Below are 25,367 nucleotides of genomic sequence, written 5' to 3'. Positions count from 1 at the left end.
AGCGCCAGCCTTACATCACCCAGAAGCCACAGGCGCTAGCCTTTTATCCGCCCAGAAGACTAGGGATGTAAGGTCCCTTTCCCTCCAGAAACTCCAAGATGCAAGCTTCCACCTACATGCGCCAGCCTCACAACAGTCAGAGAATAGGGGGGGCATCAAGTCTCCACCAGCAGAAGAGCCGAGGGCATCAGGTCTCCATTAGCAGAAGAACCGGAGGCATCAGGTCTCCACCAGCCAGAGAATAGGGGGCATCGGGTCTCCAGCAGCCGAGGAACCGGGGGCATCAGGTCTCCACCAGTCAGAGAACCGGGGGGCATCAGGTCTCCACCAGCCATAGAACCGGGGACATCAGGTCTCCACCAGCTAGAGAACTAGGGGCATCAGGTCTCCACCAGTAGAGAAACCGGAGGCATCAGGTCTCCAGCAGTCAGAGAATTGGGGGCATCGGGTCTCCAACAGGTAGAAAGCCAGGGGCATCAGGTCTCCACCAGCCAGAAACCAGGAGCAGAGAGGACAAAAGACGCCGGAAAAGCTAAATTAGAAAACAGAAACTACGCTATAGAAAGTGGCGTCCGGAACGCCAAATGTACAAAACATTGTGCCAGCATACACAGTCATCAATAAAAGCAAGTGTTCAAAACATAACAAACATACAGTACAAGCCTAACCATCAGAGTCTAAATCCTGCTCCAGGATCTCTCAGTCTCCGCAACGGCTCCAAAAGGGAGTGTCTCCAGATTAGCGCCCAGTCTGCGCACCACCAGAAGACGAGGCGAAGTCTCCACGACCTCCTCGAACATCGAATCCTCGACTACCACGGGCTCTCCGCCCACGATCGCCGGCACAAAGTCCACCTCCCCGCCAGGGAACCCTGGAGGGATGTCACTGTCAGCTGGCCGCAGATCCGTCAGACTGCTCCTCCAGATCATCAATGCACAACTGCAGAAGAAACCAGAGAGCAGTCACAACTATAGGACTGAATACATGCATACACATAGGATAGAAATATTGCATACTGTTTTTACCCTCATTTATGCAGAGACAGTGCACAGGCGATCACGCCAGTAATAAGCAGCATCAGCTAACTGAGCCACGTCAAACACCAATAGCTGAAAACTAGAGAAGGACGCGCAGTCCAACAGGGCAAACAGGCCCTCAAAATAAAAGGACAAAGGAAAAACCACTCATATTAGTAAAGTCGACAGGCGCAAAGGAATGCGTCATGTAGCATAAGGGAAAAGAATCTTGCACAGGCCCATGCACGCCACTGTAACGCGCAGATCTCTCCGGCATCTAACTCAAAGAACCGGAGACCATGTCAATACCACCAGATCGCCTACCAGTTGGGACTCAACTAGGAGACCTAGGACCGTCTACCCTATCACGGACAGAACGAGTCCCACGTTTAGCACCTCCCTAAGAGAACATCAGAAAAGAATTCAAGTGGAAGAAGAGATCCAGATAAAGAAAACCAGAAAAGTAACACATACCTGTGGCCCTGTAGCCGCTTGCTGAACTTGAACGACAGGCAAAACATCCAGTGGAAGCCTCCCCAGATGACGGTGTCTCGCGAAGTTGTCCAGATAGCTCAACTGAGGGACAGATACCAAACTGGTAGCCGACTAACCCCTTAGATCCGGTCGAAGAGCAGGCGATGTCACGTCCCTGCCGCGCAGCATCGACAAAGGAGGTCCAACCCGGACCATACGAACACATGGGCCACCCCACCAACGAAGAACATGCTCCCTCAAAAACCTTGACCTACAACTCGGGCTATGCATCAGATAACGCATGTCCGACCTCTCTAACGCACCCTATACCCACCGAGGCCAACGAACTCCGGGCGGAGTGTTCCAAGTAGTTCCTGTAACTAATAAAGCTGGGGGTCAATATCGTAAATCAGACTCATAATAATTCAAAAATAGAGTTCAGTACTCACGTCTATCCACGTCAGCTCATTCAGCCTGCCTCTGCACTTAGCTCCTTGACTCTACGTCAGAGTATGTGAAAAGTCCGAGAACCTCAGTATAGGGTATCCTAACCCCGGAAGGACACCAAAACCAGTCAGAAGGCCCATCCGGAACAGAAAAAAGACCGGATAAGATAACAAAATCAAAAACACGATGCAGTCAAAAAGCAATAAAAGAACTCACGTGTACAGCATGCCACATCCTAGAAAGACAGGATGCCCCATGAACCACTCGATCCATGCTGGTATAAAGATAGGCCAAAGCAGCAGACCCGTAGTCATAGGAACTGACCGAGTCCAAGTCCTCTAAGGCCGGCAGCGCACAAAGTGGTAGAGTAGCGCCTGAACTACAAAAAAGTAGACCCTATCAGATAATAGATGAAAGCTCGGGCGATCAGATCAACCTCGTCACTAGTCTGGGGAAAGCTCTCCTTATAACGCTCATACACCTCAACATGTCGAAGACTGCGACCCTTCATCTCCGGCACAAAACTTAGCATCTCAAAGATGTATGTATCGCTCTGAGCGTAAAATCCAAAACCACCATCAAAAGGCACAGGCGGACCTCCAAAAGTAATCCCCGTGATCAGCGAGAAATCCGAAGGAGTCACTGTCAACTCTCCAACCGGCAAGTGGAAAGTATGGGTGATGTCCATCCACCGCTCCATCAACGCACGCAGAGAAACGCTGTCACAGATTCTCATCGCAGTAAACAGACCACTGGCAAGACGGCCGAAACCCGTAGCGTATACCTAAAAACAAACAGTAGCAGGCAAAGCACCGTACCAGATATGCGTTTCCACAAAGTTCCCGGAAGTACGAAACACATCTCTCTCCGGAAAGCATAGAAAGATAAAAAAAAACAGGGTCAAAATCATCAAAAATCGAACCGAAAGAGTCAAATAATACTTCAGATGTCGCGTGCCACAGATACACTGGCACCAGTATCACTGGCAGCGCCGCTAGCTTATTCTGGCGGCACCGCCAGAACATAGTGGCGGTGGCGCCACTATGTCTTGGCGTCGCCGCCGACTCTCTCCACCCTCCAGAATAATTTTTTCGGGGCTTAAGCCCCCCTTTTGGCTGAGTTTTGACAATACTTCGGATGTACTTCAAACATACAGACAATAGAAAGTCTATCTACAAGTTAAAAATAGCAAAAACACACCTCTCGATGAGTCTTGGCACACAAATGCCCCTCTTGACGAAATAAAAATGGGACCTCCTCGCCCAACTCTAGTAAAGTAGCATGATGGTCAGCCTGCCGGTCAGGATCAATACACGGCTCCCTAAAGTTCCAGGGTGGTGCCATAATCCAAACTAAATTTTCAAATCAAAAGGATAGAAAAGAAGAGAGAGAAATGAGGGGATGACTCTCTTTAAAAGGCACAAGCCACTAAAAGACGAAAAGGTACATCCTTTGAGGATATGCTAAGAAAGTACCTCTAAAGACAAAAAGTAGGAAGACGGAACACAGAATCCTCCGATAGACAGACAGAACATAGAATCCTCCACCGAACAGATAAAAATACAGACATCCCAAAAGATGGACAGACAAAAATACATATATTTCCGAAGATAAACAGACAAAAATGCAGAGATCCCAAAATATGAACAGCCGAAAATAAAGGAGCCCCGGAGGATAAAAATAAGCGACATAGCCTTCAGAACAAGCCCCAAAGCCTTCAAGACAAGCCCATATGATCAGAACAAGCCCTAGAGTCTTCGAGACAAGCCCTAGAGGATCAAAACAAGCCCAGAGGGTCAGAATAAGCCCTAGAGCCTTCGAGACAAGCCCTAGACGATCAGAGTAAGCCCCAAAGCCTTCAAGACGAGCCCTAGAGGATTGGAATAAACCCTAAGAGGAATAGAAAGCTGCCCATAAGACGAGATTCAAACATCCAACGGAGTCAGGCTTCATAAATAGCATAAAGACGCTTCAATATGTTATAAAAACACCACGGATGACATAAAAACGCCAAAATACGGTAGAAAGACACCAAAGCATGGTATAGAGACAGCAGAAAGACGCCAAAGCCTGGTAGAAAACATCAGTATACGGTTAAAGACATTGAAGATCAGTAGAAAGAAGCCAAAAATGGCAGCAAAACGCCAAGTCTGGTTGAAAGACACCAACATCCGTTAATTGTGGAAATTTTTATTCTTAAAATGAACGAATGATCACTTTACCCCCTGAAATTGGCACAAAGTATCAAAAACTTCCAAATTGAGAAAGCCGGATCACTTTTACCCTGAACTTGACAAAACCGGCTCAAAACCGCCTCTTATGCTGACGTGGCACTTAAATGGAGAGTGTGTTTCTAATTCAACTTAATTTACTCTAATTAATCACACTTAAACACTAATTAATCACAAGTAAACCATAATTAACATAGGGGCCATTTTGAACTTTTATCCAAAAAAATCATTTTTTACTACGTTGGAATCTTAGCCAAATTGAACATGAACAATACTCATAGCCTTATGCCAAACATAAATCAATTCAGCCATTAACCCATTGACACCTCATCATCTTCAACAATCATTCATAATAGCCAACCCGTCAAACACAAACTCCTCAATACAGAAACATCAATTTCAAACCATTCATGAAATCTAAACTTCCTAAATAAACCTAATAACAATAACAACCAAGAACACAAAATCAAGCAATCAAGAACATAATAACAATCAAGAATCAACACCACACTTTGACACTGCAACTACGGAACCTCGCTGAAAATCATGAACGATGAACACGAACCGAAACGATGAGACAAATCTTAACTGAGAGCTTAAACAATTAACTACCCAATATACAAGAGACTATAACCATTAAGTAACGACATCACAGTCAAAGAAATCAGCAGAGAACTCAATAATAAAATAGAGAACAATAAAACGCACACATAGAGAAACGACGTACCGATGAACGATGAAGAACGTCCAAAAGATTTAGAAAGAACAGAATAAAGGGATGACGAATCATGAGTTCACCAAGATGCGAATCCGAAGTAATAGGAAGGTAAAAGTGTATGAGTTTAGTGTATAGTTAGGGTTTGTAAGCGGCTAGGGTTTTCTGAATAATTCTGGAACAAAAGAGTTGGGTAAATAACGTGATATATATATATATATATTGACGATTTCATCAGGTCTCTTTTGAGATCTGAGAACCAAACCTCGTGGTTCAACCATTCAGTTGAACCACAACCTAACTAGAGCCATAACCGAATTCAAATTTGAATCGAACAATCAAACCTTAAAACGAACCACAAAACTAAAACGACCCGAAAAGTACCGAAAACTCATCGGAAAAATAAATAAAAATTTACGGGGTATTACATTTTTCCCAACTAAAAAAAAATTTCATTAATATGTTGGAGAAGAATGGATGTTATGTTTTAATATGTCAGAAGTTGAAAATTTCAAAACATTTATCAGTTTATTGCTTTGTGTTTGCGATTATTATGGATTGATACTATTTGAAACAACCCATTGTCTTGCAGGATGGGCATGGTACTGAAAAAGTGAAAATCCAAAGGAAAGCACTGCTGATATGACTGTTTTTGTAAGTTTATGAACCTCAGTGATATTTTTTTAAGTAATCCATATATATAAGCTTAAACATTTAGACTATCTCCAATCGGAATGGAAAGTTAAAAAAAAAACAACACTTGTATTGTGAACCACTCTGACATGAGCTAATTCCTTTTTACTGCTCCTTATACCTAATTTACGGCGAACCACTCCGATATGAGCTAATTCTTTCTAGGTAGGAAATGCATAATGTTAGGATTGATTAGGCAAGAACCAAGTGAAATTACACCAAAAATAGTTTATTTTTCTCAAACAGTTACTGTAAATTTGGATGTAATGAGATTTGTTTGTTATGACGAGGATGGGCTAAATTTCATTCTAACGCACTGAACACTTCATGAACGCTTCAGTAGTAGTGAAAGTTTAAATTAAAAGCATAAGCAATTGCCTGAGAATTTTTTAAAAAATTAGTCTGAATGAAGTTTCTCATCACGTATACTCTCTTTTTCCAATGAACTGTCTGTTTTCAGACGTTCCGTCATTGTTAAGGAACATAACTGAAACACATTTTAAATGATATTTCTCGTTTCTGAATTGGACTAGGCATTGTAAAGTTGATTGATTTCCTGTCAATTTTGACTTAAGTTATTATTGTTGTCAAACTTGAGATGAGTTTTGAACCGCATTTTACTATCTTATTATTTTTAGGTCTTAACAATAATATAATTAATTTGATAAACTTTAAAATTAAATAAAATCCCCAATTCTTATTTAATATAGTCAATATATAAAAAAATCGCATATAAACTATAATAAAATTAATATTAATTTAAATTTAAAATATTAATTCCCAAATAAATTTCAAATTATAAATAATAATATTATTTAAATCGCTAATTAATAAGTTGAAACTAATTTTGTAAATTGAAATCAAAAATCAACTTAAACAGTTAAAAGATAAATTTAGAAATCAATAGATTAGAAACCAAACAATTTAGTGACCACATGGGTAAATTAACCATCACTTTTGCAAGCCAAAGAAACAAGCTTAATTACCCATGTAATTTGAAACAAAGGAAGACCAAAAAAAAAAAACGTGGCCCATGTTTGAGTTATACTCATTACTGGCAACCATAAGTCCAAGTCCAATCAACACAACAATTTTTTTGAAAGGAGCAGTAGCATGAACAACTATAATACCAGGCTCAATTTGCAGAAAATCAAAGATAAAACTCAAGCCAAGAACAAACGTGAATCAATTTCCCAAACAACCTAGAAATTGTCCATAGCCATGAACATGAACTATTTGCTTCACTAACAAATCTCAAACAACAAACCATGCCCAGAAACTACGTTGGAATCTTAGCCAAATTGAACATGAACAATACTCATAGCCTTATGCCAAACATAAATCAATTCAGCCATTAACCCATTGACACCTCATCATCTTCAACAATCATTCATAATAGCCAACCCGTCAAACACAAACTCCTCAATACAGAAACATCAATTTCAAACCATTCATGAAATCTAAACTTCCTAAATAAACCTAATAACAATAACAACCAAGAACACAAAATCAAGCAATCAAGAACATAATAACAATCAAGAATCAACACCACACTTTGACACTGCAACTACGGAACCTCGCTGAAAATCATGAACGATGAACACGAACCGAAACGATGAGACAAATCTTAACTGAGAGCTTAAACAATTAACTACCCAATATACAAGAGACTATAACCATTAAGTAACGACATCACAGTCAAAGAAATCAGCAGAGAACTCAATAATAAAATAGAGAACAATAAAACGCACACATAGAGAAACGACGTACCGATGAACGATGAAGAACGTCCAAAAGATTTAGAAAGAACAGAATAAAGGGATGACGAATCATGAGTTCACCAAGATGCGAATCCGAAGTAATAGGAAGGTAAAAGTGTATGAGTTTAGTGTATAGTTAGGGTTTGTAAGCGGCTAGGGTTTTCTGAATAATTCTGGAACAAAAGAGTTGGGTAAATAACGTGATATATATATATATATATATATATATATATATATATTGACGATTTCATCAGGTCTCTTTTGAGATCTGAGAACCAAACCTCGTGGTTCAACCATTCGGTTGAACCACAACCTAACTAGAGCCATAACCGAATTCAAATTTGAATCGAACAATCAAACCTTAAAACGAACCACAAAACTAAAACGACCCGAAAAGTACCGAAAACTCATCGGAAAAATAAATAAAAATTTACGGGGTATTACATTTTTCCCAACTAAAAAAAAATTTCATTAATATGTTGGAGAAGAATGGATGTTATGTTTTAATATGTCAGAAGTTGAAAATTTCAAAACATTTATCAGTTTATTGCTTTGTGTTTGCGATTATTATGGATTGATACTATTTGAAACAACCCATTGTCTTGCAGGATGGGCATGGTACTGAAAAAGTGAAAATCCAAAGGAAAGCACTGCTGATATGACTGTTTTTGTAAGTTTATGAACCTCAGTGATATTTTTTTAAGTAATCCATATAGTTAAGCTTAAACATTTAGACTATCTCCAATCGGAATGGAAAGTTAAAAAAAACAACACTTGTATTGTGAACCACTCTGACATGAGCTAATTCCTTTTTACTGCTCCTTATTCCTAATTTACGGCGAACCACTCCGATATGAGCTAATTCTTTCTAGGTAGGAAATGCATAATGTTAGGATTGATTAGGCAAGAACCAAGTGAAATTACACCAAAAATAGTTTATTTTTCTCAAACAGTTACTGTAAATTTGGATGTAATGAGATTTGTTTGTTATGATGAGGATGGGCTAAATTTCATTCTAACGCACTGAACACTTCATGAACGCTTCAGTAGTAGTGAAAGTTTAAATTAAAAGCATAAGCAATTGCCTGAGAATTTTTTAAAAAATTAGTCTGAATGAAGTTTCTCATCACGTATACTCTCTTTTTCCAATGAACTGTCTGTTTTCAGACGTTCCGTCATTGTTAAGGAACATAACTGAAACACATTTTAAATGATATTTCTCGTTTCTGAATTGGACTAGGCATTGTAAAGTTGATTGATTTCCTGTCAATTTTGACTTAAGTTATTATTTTTGTCAAACTTGAGATGAGTTTTGAACCGCATTTTACTATCTTTTTATTTTTAGGTATTAACAATAATATAATTAATTTGATAAACTTTAAAATTAAATAAAATCCCCAATTCTTATTTAATATAGTCAATATATAAAAAAATCGCATATAAACTATAATAAAATTAATATTAATTTAAATTTAAAATATTAATTCCCAAATAAATTTCAAATTATAAATAATAATATTATTTAAATCGCTAATTAATAAGTTGAAACTAATTTTGTAAATTGAAATCAAAAATCAACTAAAACAGTTAAAAGATAAATTTAGAAATCAATAGATTAGAAACCAAACAATTTAGTGACCACATGGGTAAATTAACCATCACTTTTGCAAGTCAAAGAAATAAGCTTAATTACCCATGTAATTTGAAACAAAGGAAGACCAAAAAAAAAACGTGGCCCATGTTTGAATTATACTCATTACTGCCAACCATAAGTCCAAGTCCAATCAACACAACAATTTTTTTGAAAGGAGCAGTAGCATGAACAACTATAATACCAGGCTCAATTTGCAGAAAATCAAAGATAAAACTCAAGCCAAGAACAAACGTGAATCAATTTCCCAAACAACCTAGAAATTGTCCATAGCCATGAACATGAACTATTTGCTTCACTAACAAATCTCAAACAACAAACCATGCCCAGAAACTACGTTGGAATCTTAGCCAAATTGAACATGAACAATACTCATAGCCTTATGCCAAACATAAATCAATTCAGCCATTAACCCATTGACACCTCATCATCTTCAACAATCATTCATAATAGCCAACCCGTCAAACAAAAACTCCTCAATACAGAAACATCAATTTCAAACCATTCATGAAATCTAAACTTCCTAAATAAACCCAATAACAATAACAACCAAGAACACAAAATCAAGCAATCAAGAACATAATAACAATCAAGAATCAACACCACACTTTGACACTGCAACTACGGAACCTCGCTGAAAATCGTGAACGATGAACACGAACCGAAACGATGAGACAAATCTTAACTGAGAGCTTAAACAATTAACTACCCAATATACAAGAGACTATAACCATTAAGTAACGACATCACAGTCAAAGAAATCAGCAAAGAACTCAATAATAAAATAGAGAACAATAAAACGCACACATGGAGAAACGACGTACCGATGAACGATGAAGAACGTCCAAAAGATTTAGAAAGAACAGAATAAAGGGATGACGAATCATGAGTTCACCAAGATGCGAATCCGAAGTAATAGGAAGGTAAAAGTGTATGAGTTTAGTGTATAGTTAGGGTTTGTAAGCGGCTCGGGTTTTCTGAATAATTCTGGAACAAAAGAGTTGGGTAAATAACGTGATATATATATATATATATATATATATATATATATATATATATATTGACGATTTCATCAGGTCTCTTTTGAGATCTGAGAACCAAACCTCGTGGTTCAACCATTCGGTTGAACCACAACCTAACTAGAGCCATAACCGAATTCAAATTTGAATCGAACCACGAATCAAACCTTAAAACGAACCACAAAACTAAAACGACCCAAAAGTACCGAAAACTCATCGGAAAAATAAATAAAAATTTACGGGGCATTACATTTTTCCCAACTAAAAAAAAAAAGTTGTCCTCGAATTTACCACAAAACCAAAGTACTTGTAAAATCAATTATAGCACGCAAGAAATCACACGTCTGAAAATACGGAGCAACACATTCTCAACGGAACAAAAGAACACAATTACGCATCACAAGTTTCCGATCCGTAAAATCACTCACTCCCGAGTGACAGCTCAAAAAAAAACGCAAAACTCAATTTAAGCAAAACAAAACCGCAATCTCAAAAGATTAAATCGAACTCTTACCCAAAGGTATTTCTACCACAATGACAACTAAGGAGAGTCAAATGAAATGAAACATAATTTAATCGGAAAAAAAAAAATTGTTCAACAATCTGGTACTCCAAACGACTCTCCAAACACCACGTGTGAATGAATTAAAAATTTATTTTCTAACCGGGAATAACCAACACGCTATACGAGGAAATATTTCGAAAATAACAGGCTCAAGTCTCAAAGACTACCAAAGCAACACTACACGTGTAGGAACAATCCCAAATTCAAATCATAATCTTACTAACCCAAACTCCAATGCTACAAACCGAAACATACAGACACTCTCACTGAAAGTAATCTTACATCTCTTAACGCCTACGCATTATAAAGCTTATAATGGTCATAACATCGATTACCTCAAATGAGAAAGTTTATCAGCAAAACAAAATATCGATCAGATCAAATGTGCTCTCATAAAATAATGGCTAAAAACTAACACCATTAGTATCGTCTCAGTTCAACCAACTAAAATCAGCTCGACAATACCATCAACTTCGAAAACTAAGATGTAAAAACACACACCAATTTCTAAGGAATACATAACTTAAACTTCTGACAACAATATTTTTCATCCTCGACATTTATTTTGAATCACCAAAACCCGAATCCTATCGAAAATCATTAAGATCAAATCGAAATTAATCGGAGTATTGGTTATACTCAAAATAAAAATTTTCTAGAAAAACGCTTTCTGTAAACACAAACAAATAATAACACCATCCACCTTTAATTTGAAATCACTAGCACCTCAATTTAAATTTCATTTTCAACCGAAAATAATTAATACTCGTTGAAAAATTCTTTTGTTCGTAAATGTATCAACATAGTAAAATACTCTCAATTTGAAATTATAACCGAGCCTTACTTTCAAAATAATATCATGATTTTACAAAACCGTTCATTTAGAAAAATTTACAATCTGCTTTTAAATCAAAACTGGCAAAGTTTCATCACTTCTCAGAAGTTAAATTTTTACAAATAAAAATTCCTTTATTTACGAAAATTTCCATATCGGTATCAATTTTTTTTTTGACGGAAATCGAATCTGTAAAAATAAAATTTCTTTTTAAAATTTTCAGTGTAAATAGACACGCAGAGCATAACCAATTTTCCTAAGTCAAAAATCCTCAATGCATACTCTAAGCTGACAAAATTCTGAAATCCGAACTAAATCTCGAGTGCAACCTTATAACCATAGTTCCTATTTACTAATTACTGATACTCCAACATAATAGAATAACTCCTTACAATGCGATTTCTTTTAAGTCACCACCGTCATGTCTAGTTTCCAACTAAATAAAAATTTCAAAACCGTTTGAAATTTAATAACCTTTTAAACACCATTTTTCCAACATAATTCGCGAGTTTATAATAAAACATTTTTCTTGAAAAGTTCCACTGATAAAATTTATTCTTTTATATAATTGTGCGCCAGGGTGATGACATATTACAATGTTATATTGGTGAATCTTCATTGAGCATGTATTGCTTTATTGATATTTTCTAGTAGTAATGGTTCATATCGACGAGGTATAACTCAAGTTATATAAACGTTGGACAACTTTCTGTTAAAATTATGAGTTCAATTTTTTTAACAAACGCTCTCACTCTCCAATTATTAAAAAAGAAAAAAAATAGTTATGATTCATAAAATTTACTATATTATTTTTAAAATAAGAAAAATTTATTAAATCTATTTTAAATTCTATTAGAATTAAAAATATTAAATGAAATTTTGAAATGTGCAATTTTTTTTAAATTATACTAAGATATTTTAAATATTTAAAAGAAAATTAATAATATACATACAAAAATATTTTAATAAAATTAATATTTATTTTTATTTTTTTAATAATTATGAAGGAAGAGTACTTGAATAAGGAATTAAAGACACAACTTTAGTATAATGATGTTTTAGTTAAATTAATATAACTTACAAAGTATTTTTATTTTTTAATAATTATTTAAGAATTTTAATATATAAAAAACAGTCAAATACGTTAAAAGATAAGTCAACTAATTTATTAGTATCATGCAAACAAGATCATTATCTTCTATGAAATAATTTATTAGTTTATATATTATAGTATGGTGGCGCTTGAGCTAAAATTAGAGGCTTCCTATAATAGATGGACTAACTTTGTTCATATGTAATATAATCACAATGTATGTACAGTTGCAAAGATAAGAATTAAAAAGGCTTAATCACCAAAAAATGCCAAACCTATACGTCTTGTGTCAGTTATAGCCAAACCTTTAAAAATCACCAAATTTAGCCAAACTTATATGTTCTGTTTCTTTTTTAGCCATTTTTGAATCGAACCGATTTTTTTGACACCATGTCGTCCATGTCACCGCCAACTAAGCAATTGGCGGTGACATGGCAGCTGATATATTTTACATAGGTTTGGCTATAACTGACACAAAATGCATGGGTATGGTATTTTTTGGTGATTAGAGCAAATTTTAAAATGAAACTAATTTTTAAATTCAATAATTAATAAATTAATTATATTATAATAAAATTCATATATATTTAATAAATTTTTTTTTTATTTAACACTAATTAAAATTACTCTAATTTTTTAATAAACTTAATCGATTTTAATAAATTTGTTTTATAATATTTGATGGATATATAATTAATTTAAATTTTATTAAAAATAAACAATGTCATATTCATCATAAAATTTCTGTTTTTAAAATTTCAATTGTCGGTCCGTCGACACCGCCGCCGTTTGAGACCCAATTGTTCGTGTTCCGACGAACAACCTGAGAGTAATATACACAACAAACATACGCCATTGTTTATAATTCAACTACACACACATAAACGGAAAAATAATTTCTCAATAGATCATTGCTTATTTAAAGGAGATGTTCAATTTTTTTCTCATTTTTTTCTCTATAAAGTGAAGTCACGATATTTATAAAGCATTGAAAACTTACCTTAATTTACACATAACAACTTTTTTTTATTATCTAGACTCAGTCATAATAAGATCTCAACAACATTGAAAATAATAAATCAAGTTCGAAACCATCATGAACAATAAACACTTTCACCAAATTTAATTCAACATTAATTCCTAAGTAATACATTAATTCATTTTTTTAATTTGAATGGCTAAAAATTTAAAACTATCCTTTAATTTTTATTATTAATTAAATTAATTACATATTCATTAAACTATATACTAAATAAATTTATTTGATTTAGTGAAATATTAGATTAATTTTATTTAGTATTAAATAGAAAATATAATTATGTTTAAATATAAATGAATTTTATAAATGATATAATTAATTTATTAATTATTAAATTTAAAAAGTAGTTTGATTTTAAAATTTGCTCTAATCACAAAAAAATACCAAACCTATGCATTTTGTATCAATTATAGCCAAACCTAATTTAAATATATCAGCTGCCATGTCACCGCCAATTCCTTAGTTGGCGGTGACATGGACGACATGGTGTCAAAAAAATCGGTTCGATTTAAAAATGGCTAAAAAAGAAACGGAACATATAAGGTTTGGCTAAATCTGGTGATTTTTAAAGGTTTGGCTATAACTGACACAAAACGTATAGGTTTGGCATTTTTTGGTGATTAAGCCAATTAAAAAAGCTTAAAAATGCTAACTTTTCACTTGAGGAGTATAAATGAAAAGCAGTGGAGTAAAACGAGTGTATATGTAGATAAATGAATTCCAGCTTTTTTTAAGGAATTCATTCATTCCAAAAGGGGTCTAAAGTAAACGTGATTCTGTTTTGGTAATTTTAACGTTTTTTATACTTTGTGACAAGTTGAGGGGTAAAGTGATTCTCGTTCTAATTAAAATAGTACAGTTCAGGTCTTATTCCAGCAAAGTGACATTCTTTTCTTTTACTCTCAGATTTTTATCGCTCTATTTGATTCTCTTCTTCGGTAATCAGTTGTTTTGCAGTTTTCAGCGATGAACTCACTTTGAGCTCTTTGTGATTGTTCTTCATTTCGGCGATGAAATTATCGATGGAGGTATTTAATTTTAACTTAAGATTTTTATTATACTGTTTTTTAACTCAAGCTCAAATTGATTAGTTTTTTTTTTTTTTAATCTATGGTTTATGTAGAGAGAAATTTGAATCTGAGATTTTCAGTAGTTCTTTTTTTTGATAATTTGGGGAGGAGGAACGCTTGTGGGAAGAATTGAACCCACGACCTAGCAGTTTTCTGCTTAGCGCTTATACCATTTGAGCTAAAACTCGTTGGTTTTTCAGTAGTTATATTTTTTTAATTTGTCTTTTCAATCCCATTCAAGGAGAGCTGAATCTAGGGTTTATTGACTAACTTTGCAAGTGTGATTTGGGTGTACAGCTCAACTTGATTAGATTTTCAGTAGTTAATGTTTTTTTAATCTCATTTATTCTACTTTGGTTTTGCATCAGAGTTGCACCTGCACATATAAACAAATCCATCTTCATGTGTCATATCTTATTCTGTCTAATTCTGTAGATTCAGTGGAATAGAATACTAACATCGTATTACGAATTACATTCTTTCCGTCGAATACTGATTGCTTTAATCTGAAAGTCTTCCATTACTATTTTGTAGCCTACCGATAATAGAATTGTAGTTTAGGAGATATGGTGAATCGGTGAAATTTGGAGTTACATTGTAAATTAGGAGCTAATCTTAAGGTCCTCTATTACAATTTTTTATAGTTTGCTATTGGAGTATTAGGGTTCTATTATTGATTATAATTTTGAATGTGAATTAATTTATGCGCTAATCAAATTCTGATGGACTAATCAAACACAGTGTTTCAGACCATACGAGTACCATTAATTACTACTATTATGTATAAAAATCGGTTTGTTTGTGTTTTTCCAATTTCATTAATATGTTGGAGAAGAATTGATGTTATGTTTTAATGTCAGAAGTTGAAAATTTCAAAACTTCTATCAGTTTATTGTTTGCGATTATTATGGATTAATACTATTTGAAACAACCCATTGTCTTGCAGGATGGGCATGATACTGAAAAAGTGAAAATCCAAAGCAAAGCACTGCTGATATGACTGTTTTTGTAAAGTTTATGAACCTCAATGATATTTTTTTAAGTAATCCATATAGTTAAGCTTAAACATTTAGACCATCTCCAATCAGAATGGAAAGCTAGCAAAAAACAACACTTGTATTGTGAACCACTCTGACATGAGCTAATTCATTTTTACTGCTCCTTATACCTAATTTACGGCGAACCACTCCGATATGAGCTAATTCTTTCTAGGTAGGAAATGCATAATGTTAGGATTGATTAGGCAAGAACCAAGTGAAATTACACCAAAAACAGTTTATTTTTCTCAAACAGTTACTGTAAATTTGGATGTAATGAGATTTGTTTGTTATGATGAGGAAGGGCTAAATTTCATTCTAATGCACTGAACACTTCATGAACACTTCAGTAGTAGTGAAAGTTTAAATTAATAGCATAAGCAATTTCCTGAGAATTTTTTAAAAAATTAGTCTGAATGAAGTTTCTCATTACATATACTCTCTTTTTCCATTGAACTGTCTGTTTTCAGACGTTCCGTCATTGTTAAGGAACATAACTGAAACACATTTTAAATGATATTTCTCGTTTCTGAATTGGACTAGGCATTGTAAAGTTGATTGGTTTCCTATCAATTTTGACTTAAGTTATTATTGTTGTCAAACTTGAGATGAGTTTTGAACCGCATTTTACTATCTTATTATTGTCTCTGTACATAATAACCTTTCCATTTTCAAATGTTTTTTTACCATTTAATAGTTTTTTTTTCTTCTAACTGATGGCGATTTGTGAAATCTCCTGCATTTCTAGCTCTGAACATTCCAAAGGTTTTGACTTCTATGTCATTGTGCTACATGTAAGGGGGTGTGCATTTGATTCCATCTGAAATGAAATTTTGATTTTTTTTAAAACCAACTCAATTTCTTTAATTTTTTCATAATCAATCTGAACTAGTTTATAGGAATTTTAAATATTTAAAAATTTGGACCTCTATTCGACTGGTGTTTTTTTTTGCTCGGTTTGTACAACAAATGAGCTGAAATGTTTTTCTTTCAAAATCAAACTGAACCAATAAGTCAAAATTGTTCATAATTTTAAAAGGAACCATATTTTGATAATAATCTGATTCGCTAAAGAAAACTACATTATACTCTATTTAATTACTCCAATTTTATAGTAATTGTCTACTCCAATTAAAAATATGATATTATCTGTTATTTTTCCAATGTAAATTATCCAACTCTTGTTTTTGATTTTGTTGTTTTCTTCCAATGTATATTATCCAACTCTCTTGCTTAGTTTTTGTTGATGACTTAATTTGAATTTTATTGATTTGATCTTTCAGTTGATTACTTTTGTCTCTGGAGTATTCATAATTTGATCAACTCATTTCACCCCCAAGTTCAGGGGGTGAAGTGATCCTTTGTTCTTGGAAGTTTATGCATACAAGATGTTGAATTTGAAACCTAACTTAATGTTTTTCTATGGGAGGTCTTTTATTTTAGGGAATGTTTTTCTCAGTTTTAGAGCCCTGGTTGCTGTAGAAATCGAGTGCATCCTACCAATGGAGTCTTATCGAGAATTATTAAAGAAATACTAAATCTTAATACTTGTAGAATTGCATGCTTTGCCTGTTTACATCACAACAAACATGCCGTCCATTTTGCAGCAGGATTAATGGTTCCCAAGCAGTCGGGGAATGTTTATGCATAGCTTGTTAGGTAACACGTGCTAAAACATTGACTTTTCGACTGAAGCCCTATCTCTTGCATATGAACTGTTTGCTTACTATATGAACTGAATCTAAATTTATTTTAAGCCGCTGGTAGGTCATAACCTTGACTTATTTGTTGAATTTCTTCATGTCTAGAATGAAATATGCGAGGTAATTCAATCGGATCCCTCTCTTGCAAACGTAGATGTAATTGAAAAATGTTTTGGTTCTCAATGCCATAGTCATGTGGCTGGCTATGGCGGTGGAGTAAAATTAGAAGACTTGAAGGGTCCACCAACTACGAAGGTTGATCGTGAAACTAAGCTTCGAGAAGAGAATTAATTATTGAGAGATTGCGTAAACACATTGGAAGATAAATTTAGAAAGTTTGAAGAAGTGTTCCTTGCTCAACAATATAATGACCTACCAACGGCTTATTCTCATTCAACTGATGGCCTACAAAGTTAATCATACCTTAACATGTGAGTAATTTTCTTGATTTCAATTAATTAATCTTGTTAAGAAATATTTCTAATGTATACAATAGTTGACATGTTTTTTTGTTTAGTTTATATTTGTTAATGATAAAAAATGTGGGTTTTACTGATATGTGGATTGACTAATTGGAATTTAATTAAAGTTGTAATGTTTTCTTACTAGAATTTGTGAGTTTTGAATTGAGTCGTGTGCTCTCATTTCCTATTACATAGTGCAATTGATGATATTCTGGTGCTTGTTAGTATTCCTTTTTGTTCCGTTTATCTGTGCGTGTCTTGTCCTACCTTTTACAATTGTAATACTGCAGCTAGTTTTAGTGGTTAGATATTGTGGTTGTATTATCATCTATCTAATACGATGACTGCTTGATGATGGGATTCCGTAATGATGCTTTGTAATTGGTGCATGGCTGTGGAAGTCATAATGGACCAGTTGCTATCTGCAACTTATGGCTATTGCCTGGTATCACTTATGTGATTTTATCTGTTGTTTATATATATACTTGCACACCTCCAGCACACGGTTTTGTTACTTGAAATTATATTCAGTTCCGTTGGTTGTAATAATTTCTAACAGGTTTTACTTCGTACTGGACTTTAGTAATTTGATATTGAACATACATGTTGGTTGGTCATGGTTGTTTCTAATCTTCTATTAATCTATTTCAGACTGTACTTTAATAATCTTCTCATTTTGTTCTAATGAGGGTGATTTTCATCTTGTGCTGATTATTTGTTGGTGACTTCAGGGATATGTGGATCGGATCCGAGAAGGCTACCGCATGACGATTGTGTCTGACTTGTGCCAAAGGGAATAGCAGTCTCTTTTGGATTCAAAAGAATTTTTTTTTTTGCTAGGACACTTAAGATTTTAGATTCCTAACTTAGTATTTTAGTTTTTTGGCTGTTTATTTATATATATTCAATCATATTAGATACTAATTTTATAATTAGCTAATTTCTTTTGAATGATGATATTCAGTTGATATTAGATACTAATTTTGTAATTTGATACTTCTTTTTGAATGATGATACTTCATCTATAAATATAATTTTTTATATTTCATTCATATTTTTATAGAAGAAAAAAAGATAATCTTACTGATAGTTATTTATAAAAAATGTAATGTTTAATGAGTCGTCTATCAATGGCCATTTTTGCGACTAGATAAATTTTTGTGACCATTTTATTAAATGGTCTAGAATAATAGTCTGGATTTTAGATTACACAAAATGATAGCAAGAACCTTCCCAATAACAGTTCATGAAGTTGAGGCACTCATATGAGGTGCAGCTAGGGAAGCATAAAAGCCATTAGATATTTTGATTAAAGCTTCATGCTTGCCCCTCTCTACAATACCCCCATTCTTAACGACTGCGATAACATCTGCGTTTTTAATAGTTGACAATCGGTGGGCTACCACAACTGTAGTTCTACTCACAATTACTCGGTCTAGTGCGTCTTGAACCACTTTCTCAGATTCAGCATCCAAGGCGCTGGTAGCCTCGTCTAAAAGCAATATCTTTGGACTTTTCACTATTGCACGCGCTATGGCAACCCTTTGTTTTTGGCCACCTGACAGCATCACTCCTCGCTCTCCTACGAGAGTGTCATATCCCTGCATATGCATCATCCAATCTCGGTCACGAAAAGCTTAATTTTTATTGCAACTGAAAAAGGACAAATATCCATAGATACAGGTGCAATCTTTGGATAGTAGACTGACCTGCTGTAAGCTGCTAATGAACTCATGCGCATTGGCCAACTGTGATGCAGCTATGATTTCTGCCTCGGTTGCATTCCCGTCCTTTCCATATGCAATGTTGGCTCGGATTGTATCATTAAACAAAACTGGCTCTTGGCTCACAAGCCCCATCTGCTGCCTCAACCACTTCAACTGGAGATTTTGAATTTCAACTCCATCTAGAGTTATATGTCCTGAATCAGGATCATAAAATCTTTGCAGCAATGCAATGACTGTTGATTTTCCACTTCCGCTTTCTCCCACTAGAGCCACACTCTGTAAAATGAAAAGATACACTTTCATCTTTCTCTTCTGTTAACCAAATAGAATAACAAGGTGGAAAAAAAATTACCTTTCCACAATGAATTTCCAAGCTTAGATCTCGAAAAATTGGAATATCCGGTCTGGATGGATAAATAAAGCTTACATGACGAAGCTCTATATCTCCTCTCACATTCTCTATTCTCGCTCCCGACTGATCACTTGGATCTATCTTTGAATTGCGGTCTATAATGGAAAATATGGAGCCCACCGCACTCTTGGCCTTGGAGGAATCAGGAGCTAAAGAGCTTGATTGTGAAATTCCTACAGCAGCCATGCTTAAAGCAAAGAATACCTGCAAACAGAAATGATAGGTCAACATCACTGAATCATTTTTTTCTGGAGAAAACAAAGCTACACAACAAAACATAAATTCCCACTTGAAAAACATCTGCATAAGATGCTCTCCCATGCTTGACGAGTTGCGCTCCTACGTAGAAACTGGTTGCATATACCGAAAATAACATGAAAAAGGATATTCCAAATCCTGTTCCACTTATAATGCCTCGCCTGAGTCCTGCCTTAAGAGGGCCTTCACACTTGTTTCCATACAGTTGCATGACCTTCTCTTCTGCACAGAAAGATGCAACTGTTCTTATGTTTCCAACCGCATCAGTTGCTATTTGGCTTGCTTCCTGGTACGCCATCTGCAGCAATTAAGTCGGCAGATTGCACCAAATCATCAAAAGCGGTTAAAAATTTAAGTAAATTAACTGGTGATGTTTGCAAGAAATAGAGCGCACACCTTTGCATCTGCACTGAATCCATGGATGAACCTCATTTGTAGAAAACTTGAAATTCCTAATATCGGAATAAGTGCTATAATAATCAATGCCAATTCCCAACTGGCATAGAAGGAAATTAGCACTCCTGCTACCGCGGATGCCAAGTTTTGAATTAGTAGTGACAGGGTGTTCCCTACCAATGTACTCATTGTTGCTGCATCTGCTGAAAGCCTTGCACCGATTGCGCCACTTGTGTGCTGGGGCTCGTCAAACCAGGCGATTTCCATGCCCACCGCCTTTCTGAAACAAAGGCATCTTATTCTCTTAATAAGTTTGCACCCTGCTACGGCGAAGCAATAGTACTGTAGAGGTATTACAACTATACATGCAAACCCCAGTGCGACGAAAATGAGAGCCCAAAAATTTAAACTAGTCGTCAACTGATGAGGCGGTTCATAAAAGGTCCGAAGCACTTTGGAGATCAATATACCGTAGATAGGATATATTGATCCGCTCCCACATGCTGCAACCGAACCCGCAATAAGCACGGGAAGCTCTGGCTTGTTAAGAGCAGCCAGGCGAGCATAGGGGACCTTTGGAGCTATGTCTTTACGTTCGGCTTCTGGCTTCGGGTTTTCAGCGACACTTGGACCAGATGAATGGCCGAATGAATTCCTCTGACTTGATTGAGATTCAGATCCAGAATATAGACCTGATCTCTGATGTTCCTCCATTGCTTCTTTTGTAGTGTTTGCTTCTTGTAAGCCAATAAGCTGGGAGTATGCTCCTTTAGAATCCCTGAGTAGCTCTGAATGTGAACCTAATCAATCAACAAGAAAGTTATACATACATGTTTTATATTCCTTTCAACAATTAAGTGAGAGTTGTGCAAATGAATTTGCTGAAGTGTTCAAGTACCTTTCTCAACAATAACTCCATGATGCAGAACAGCAATTAAATTCGCTTTTCTTACTGTAGTCAAGCGATGAGCGATGATTACGGTAGTTCGGTTGACCATTACTCGGTCTAGCGCATCTTGCACAACCCTTTCGGACTCTGCATCAAGGGCACTTGTAGCTTCATCCAAAAGTAAGATTCGTGGATCTTTTAGGATTGCTCTTGCTATAGCAATTCGCTGCTTCTGTCCGCCAGAAAGCTGCGTTCCATGCTCACCAACCATGGTGTCTAGTCCCTGGATGCAACAAGGTTCGAGTAAAATGAAGCAAAAACTGTACAGCACACTGAATAAAAATAAAAATAATGGACAACCACTTACATGAGGCAGTCTATCGATGAAAATAGCAGCATTGGCAAGTTCAGCTGCAGCTCTTATCTCTTCGGTTGTTGCTCCATCCTTTCCATATGCAATATTATCCCTAATGCTGGCTGTGAACAACACAGGTTCTTGACCAACAAGTCCAATTTTGCTCCTGATCCACTTCAGCTGAAGCTCTTTCAAGTTGATTCCATCTATAAGTACTTCACCAGCCTGTGGATCATAAAACCTCTCTATCAGACTGATCACTGTTGATTTCCCACTTCCACTGTGGCCAACCAATGCTGCAGTTATTCCACTAGGTATTGATAGAGAAAGTCCGTTAAAAATTCGTTCTTCTAGTCTGGCTGGATAACTAAAAATTACTCCCTTTAGCTCAACATCTCCGCGGATGTCAGCCAATACCATTCCCGTTGTGCCATAAGCATCTATCTCAGGTTGTCTCATAATAGTCTGAAACATTTTATGAGCTGCAGCTTGTCCAGCAGAAAATGCAGTCATACTTGGAGATGCCTGCCCGAGGGACCTGAAGTTAACATCCATAAGTAAGCGATAAAAAGTTATATAAAAGCGTCAAAGAGTGCGCTTTCAAGTTTGTGTGTGCGCAGGCACCTATCTATTCCACAAAAGGGACTTACATAGAACCAACCAACACCGCAGCAATCACATTGAGCACGTTGCCTCCTGTATATCCCTTTTCCACTATCATCCTCCCACCGAACCATACTGACAAAGAATAGGTACAGAACAGGACCAGATTTACGACTCCAAGACCTATTCCAGAAGCAGTGCCTCCACCGACACCTGAAATGTATGCAGCGTCGAGAAGCTTCATGTAATTACTTATGGCTTGTCGCTCTCCAGTAAACGATGCAACCTGGTAAAAAAACAAACTGTAAAAAATAAGCATACTCTTCAAAAAGAAATTAAATCTGCGATGTAAAACTTACAGTTCTGATCGAGCCAATAGTCTGCTCAACCACATTTGCTGCTTTTGCATAAGCATTTTGACCCCGGGAGGCCATCTTAGCACTTGCGATAGACGTCACAGCGAAAGCCATCACTAGCAGGGGAAAAGCTGATAGCATGACCAAGGTGAGTAACCACCCTTTAGTAAATGCTATAACAAATCCTGCAACGAATGTTGCTACAAGTTGTATAAATTTCCCCACCTGCAACAATGTATAGAAGGAATGCATAAGCATAGGACGAGATCTTAGTACGAGTTGCAATAGTAATATTTTCAAAATAATTACAATATATATAGAACTCTACGCTTTGAATATATTCTGGTTTTGAATTTATTTTCGTTTTGAATTAGCTTGTTTTGAATTTATGTAATTTAACTCCAAGCTACAACTTACATATGAATATATGTATATGAGTAATAAAATGAGATGAAAAAAACTTCTCTATAAAAAATAATTAAAATCAAATGATTATCTTATTTATGAGAGATATTAAATTAAAAAATTTATATACACACCAATTGTTAATTTAAGAAAAATCTCAACATAAAAAAAGAATATATATTAAAATATTTTAATCTTAAGGCTTTTAGTATAAAAAATTCCTTTTTTAGAAAGAGTTTAACTTTTCTACACCTCAAATATAGGTGGAATAAATTTCTACCTGTGCAAATAGAACTAAAGTGAATAAGTCACCTTATACATTCCCTTTCCCTCTAACGGAAAAAATTAAATTCACCTCCTACTACGTTGAAATAGTACTCCCTCCGGTTCATAATATTAGTCGCATTTGGCTTTAACACAAGAACTAAGAATACAATTAATATGTCTTAATTTGTAAACACTTTTACTAAATTATCCCTACATTGAAAATTGTTTACATTTATGACTACCATTTTTATTTGTTTATTGTATTCTTTCAATAAATTATTGGGGGGTAAACATGGAAAAATAGCAATTAATGCTCTCTTGATATTATAACATGACAAATATTATGGACCAACAAAATTTCTCAAATGCGACAAATAATATGGACCGGAGGGAGTACTTGTTAATGGTTCTAGTTCTGATAATAATAATAAAAAAAATGGCTCTATACCTTCTCTCCCATGGCATCTTGTATAAGAAGGGTGTCCCCGGACATTCTACCGATGACCTCTCCGGTGTTTGTTTCCTTATCAAAGAAAGCAATATCTTGGCGTAAAATGGTTTTCAAATATAAAGCCCTTATTCTTACGGCCTGTCTCTCTCCGGTGATCGTCCAGCAAGCCACCTCTGGAGCACAAGAAATTCACATGCTTAAACTATATAATCTCTGTATAACAGATAATACTTTATGAGACTCTAGTAGTCGGATGCTATCTACGTTAAAAAAAAAAAAAAACTTACGGAGAAGTGATGCTATTGCCGCGCCTATCCCCAAGTAGACGAAGTTTAGAGATGCCTGAAAATTATCAAGCAATAAATTAGTAACACTTTCGCAATTATTAGTTTCTCTTCAAATTCATAAGATTATTGCAGACTCTGTTTACCCGAGAAACTACATCAACCACATCTTTATCTTGGCTGTGACCGAAAGCGTCGATGGTATCACCGAGGACAATGGCCATCAGAGGCATAGGCAACCCATTTGCAATCGCACCAATTGTGCCCATGATCATCAGAACTGTGTCCATGCAATCTCTATATGAAAAAAGCTTGTGAAAAGGCAATGAGATACGAACGGCTTCATTGCTGTTGATATTGGCCATCTCAAGATGCTAACTTAACTATGGTATATCGCACCATTCAACATTATATATACTGATATAGTTTTGTACAACTCAAAATATTTGAACTGTCCTAATTATATTTGGATAACAGTTTCAGTAGCAGAAACTGATCAACATTAGATAACCGTGATCAGAGTTTTAAGTTGAATCATGCGATTGTGATAAAGAGTTTTAACAAAATCATGAGGACTCATAACACTTGTAATAGAACTAGTTTGACTCCTCAATTTTTATATTTATTAAATTTAAGCTTAATCACTCAAAACACCCCACCTTTAGTCCCTTTTGTAAATATACCCTACGTAGGAATTCTCTAATTTTACCCTATTTTGCCATTTTATGTTTCAATTGTACCCCAAATCATTAAATTGACCTCTTTTCACTTGTAAAAAAGTTCAAAATAATCTTTTATTTTTTATACTATTAATAATATTAGGGTCTAATTGAAATAGACGCTAAAAATGGAGGACTATTTTAATTTTTTTTTTCAAGTGAAAAGAGGTCAATTTAATGCTTTAGGGTACAATTGAAACATAAAAGGGCAAATTAGAATAAAATTGGAGAAATTCCTACGTCGGGGTATATTTGTAAAAGGGTTAAAGGTGGGGGGTTCTGAGTGATTAGGCCTTAAATTTATTACAATTATATCTTTTGTTTACCCGAATTATCTGTTTTAGAGTTTTAATTTCAAAAATTTATTTTTTACTTTTTTTTTACGTTTTATGTCTTTTTTATAATTTTTTTATAAATTATAATTATACCAATT

General features: G+C 35.2%; 1 protein-coding gene and 1 long non-coding RNA gene across 2 annotated transcripts; one reads left to right on the top strand and one right to left on the bottom strand.

The window, feature by feature from the left end:
- Positions 1-14,801: 14,801 nt before the first annotated feature.
- Positions 14,802-18,801, top strand: LOC126687392 (uncharacterized). Its single transcript, XR_007644112.2, has 3 exons — positions 14,802-15,616; positions 17,454-17,779; positions 18,544-18,801. It is a non-coding gene; the product is annotated as an uncharacterized LOC126687392 (long non-coding RNA).
- A 122-nt stretch (positions 18,802-18,923) lies between these two features.
- LOC126687391 (ABC transporter B family member 21-like) lies at positions 18,924-24,719 on the bottom strand. Its single transcript, XM_050381944.2, has 12 exons — positions 24,362-24,719; positions 24,219-24,273; positions 23,929-24,104; positions 22,812-23,033; positions 22,500-22,738; positions 21,862-22,387; positions 21,504-21,777; positions 20,606-21,405; positions 20,241-20,507; positions 19,892-20,155; positions 19,522-19,815; positions 18,924-19,413 (listed from the first exon to the last, which is right to left on the bottom strand). The coding sequence occupies exons 1-12, from the start codon at positions 24,578-24,580 to the stop codon at positions 19,057-19,059; spliced, it is 3,693 nt and encodes a 1,230-aa protein (XP_050237901.1). The 5' UTR covers positions 24,581-24,719; the 3' UTR covers positions 18,924-19,056.
- Between the last annotated feature and the right edge of the window lie 648 nt (positions 24,720-25,367).

The sequence above is a fragment of the Mercurialis annua genome, linkage group LG6 (assembly GCF_937616625.2).
Source record: "Mercurialis annua linkage group LG6, ddMerAnnu1.2, whole genome shotgun sequence".
Classification (NCBI taxonomy): Eukaryota; Viridiplantae; Streptophyta; class Magnoliopsida; order Malpighiales; family Euphorbiaceae; genus Mercurialis; species Mercurialis annua.
The sequence above is the reverse complement of the archived record's forward strand: the minus strand, read 5'-3'. Positions and strand labels throughout refer to the sequence as shown.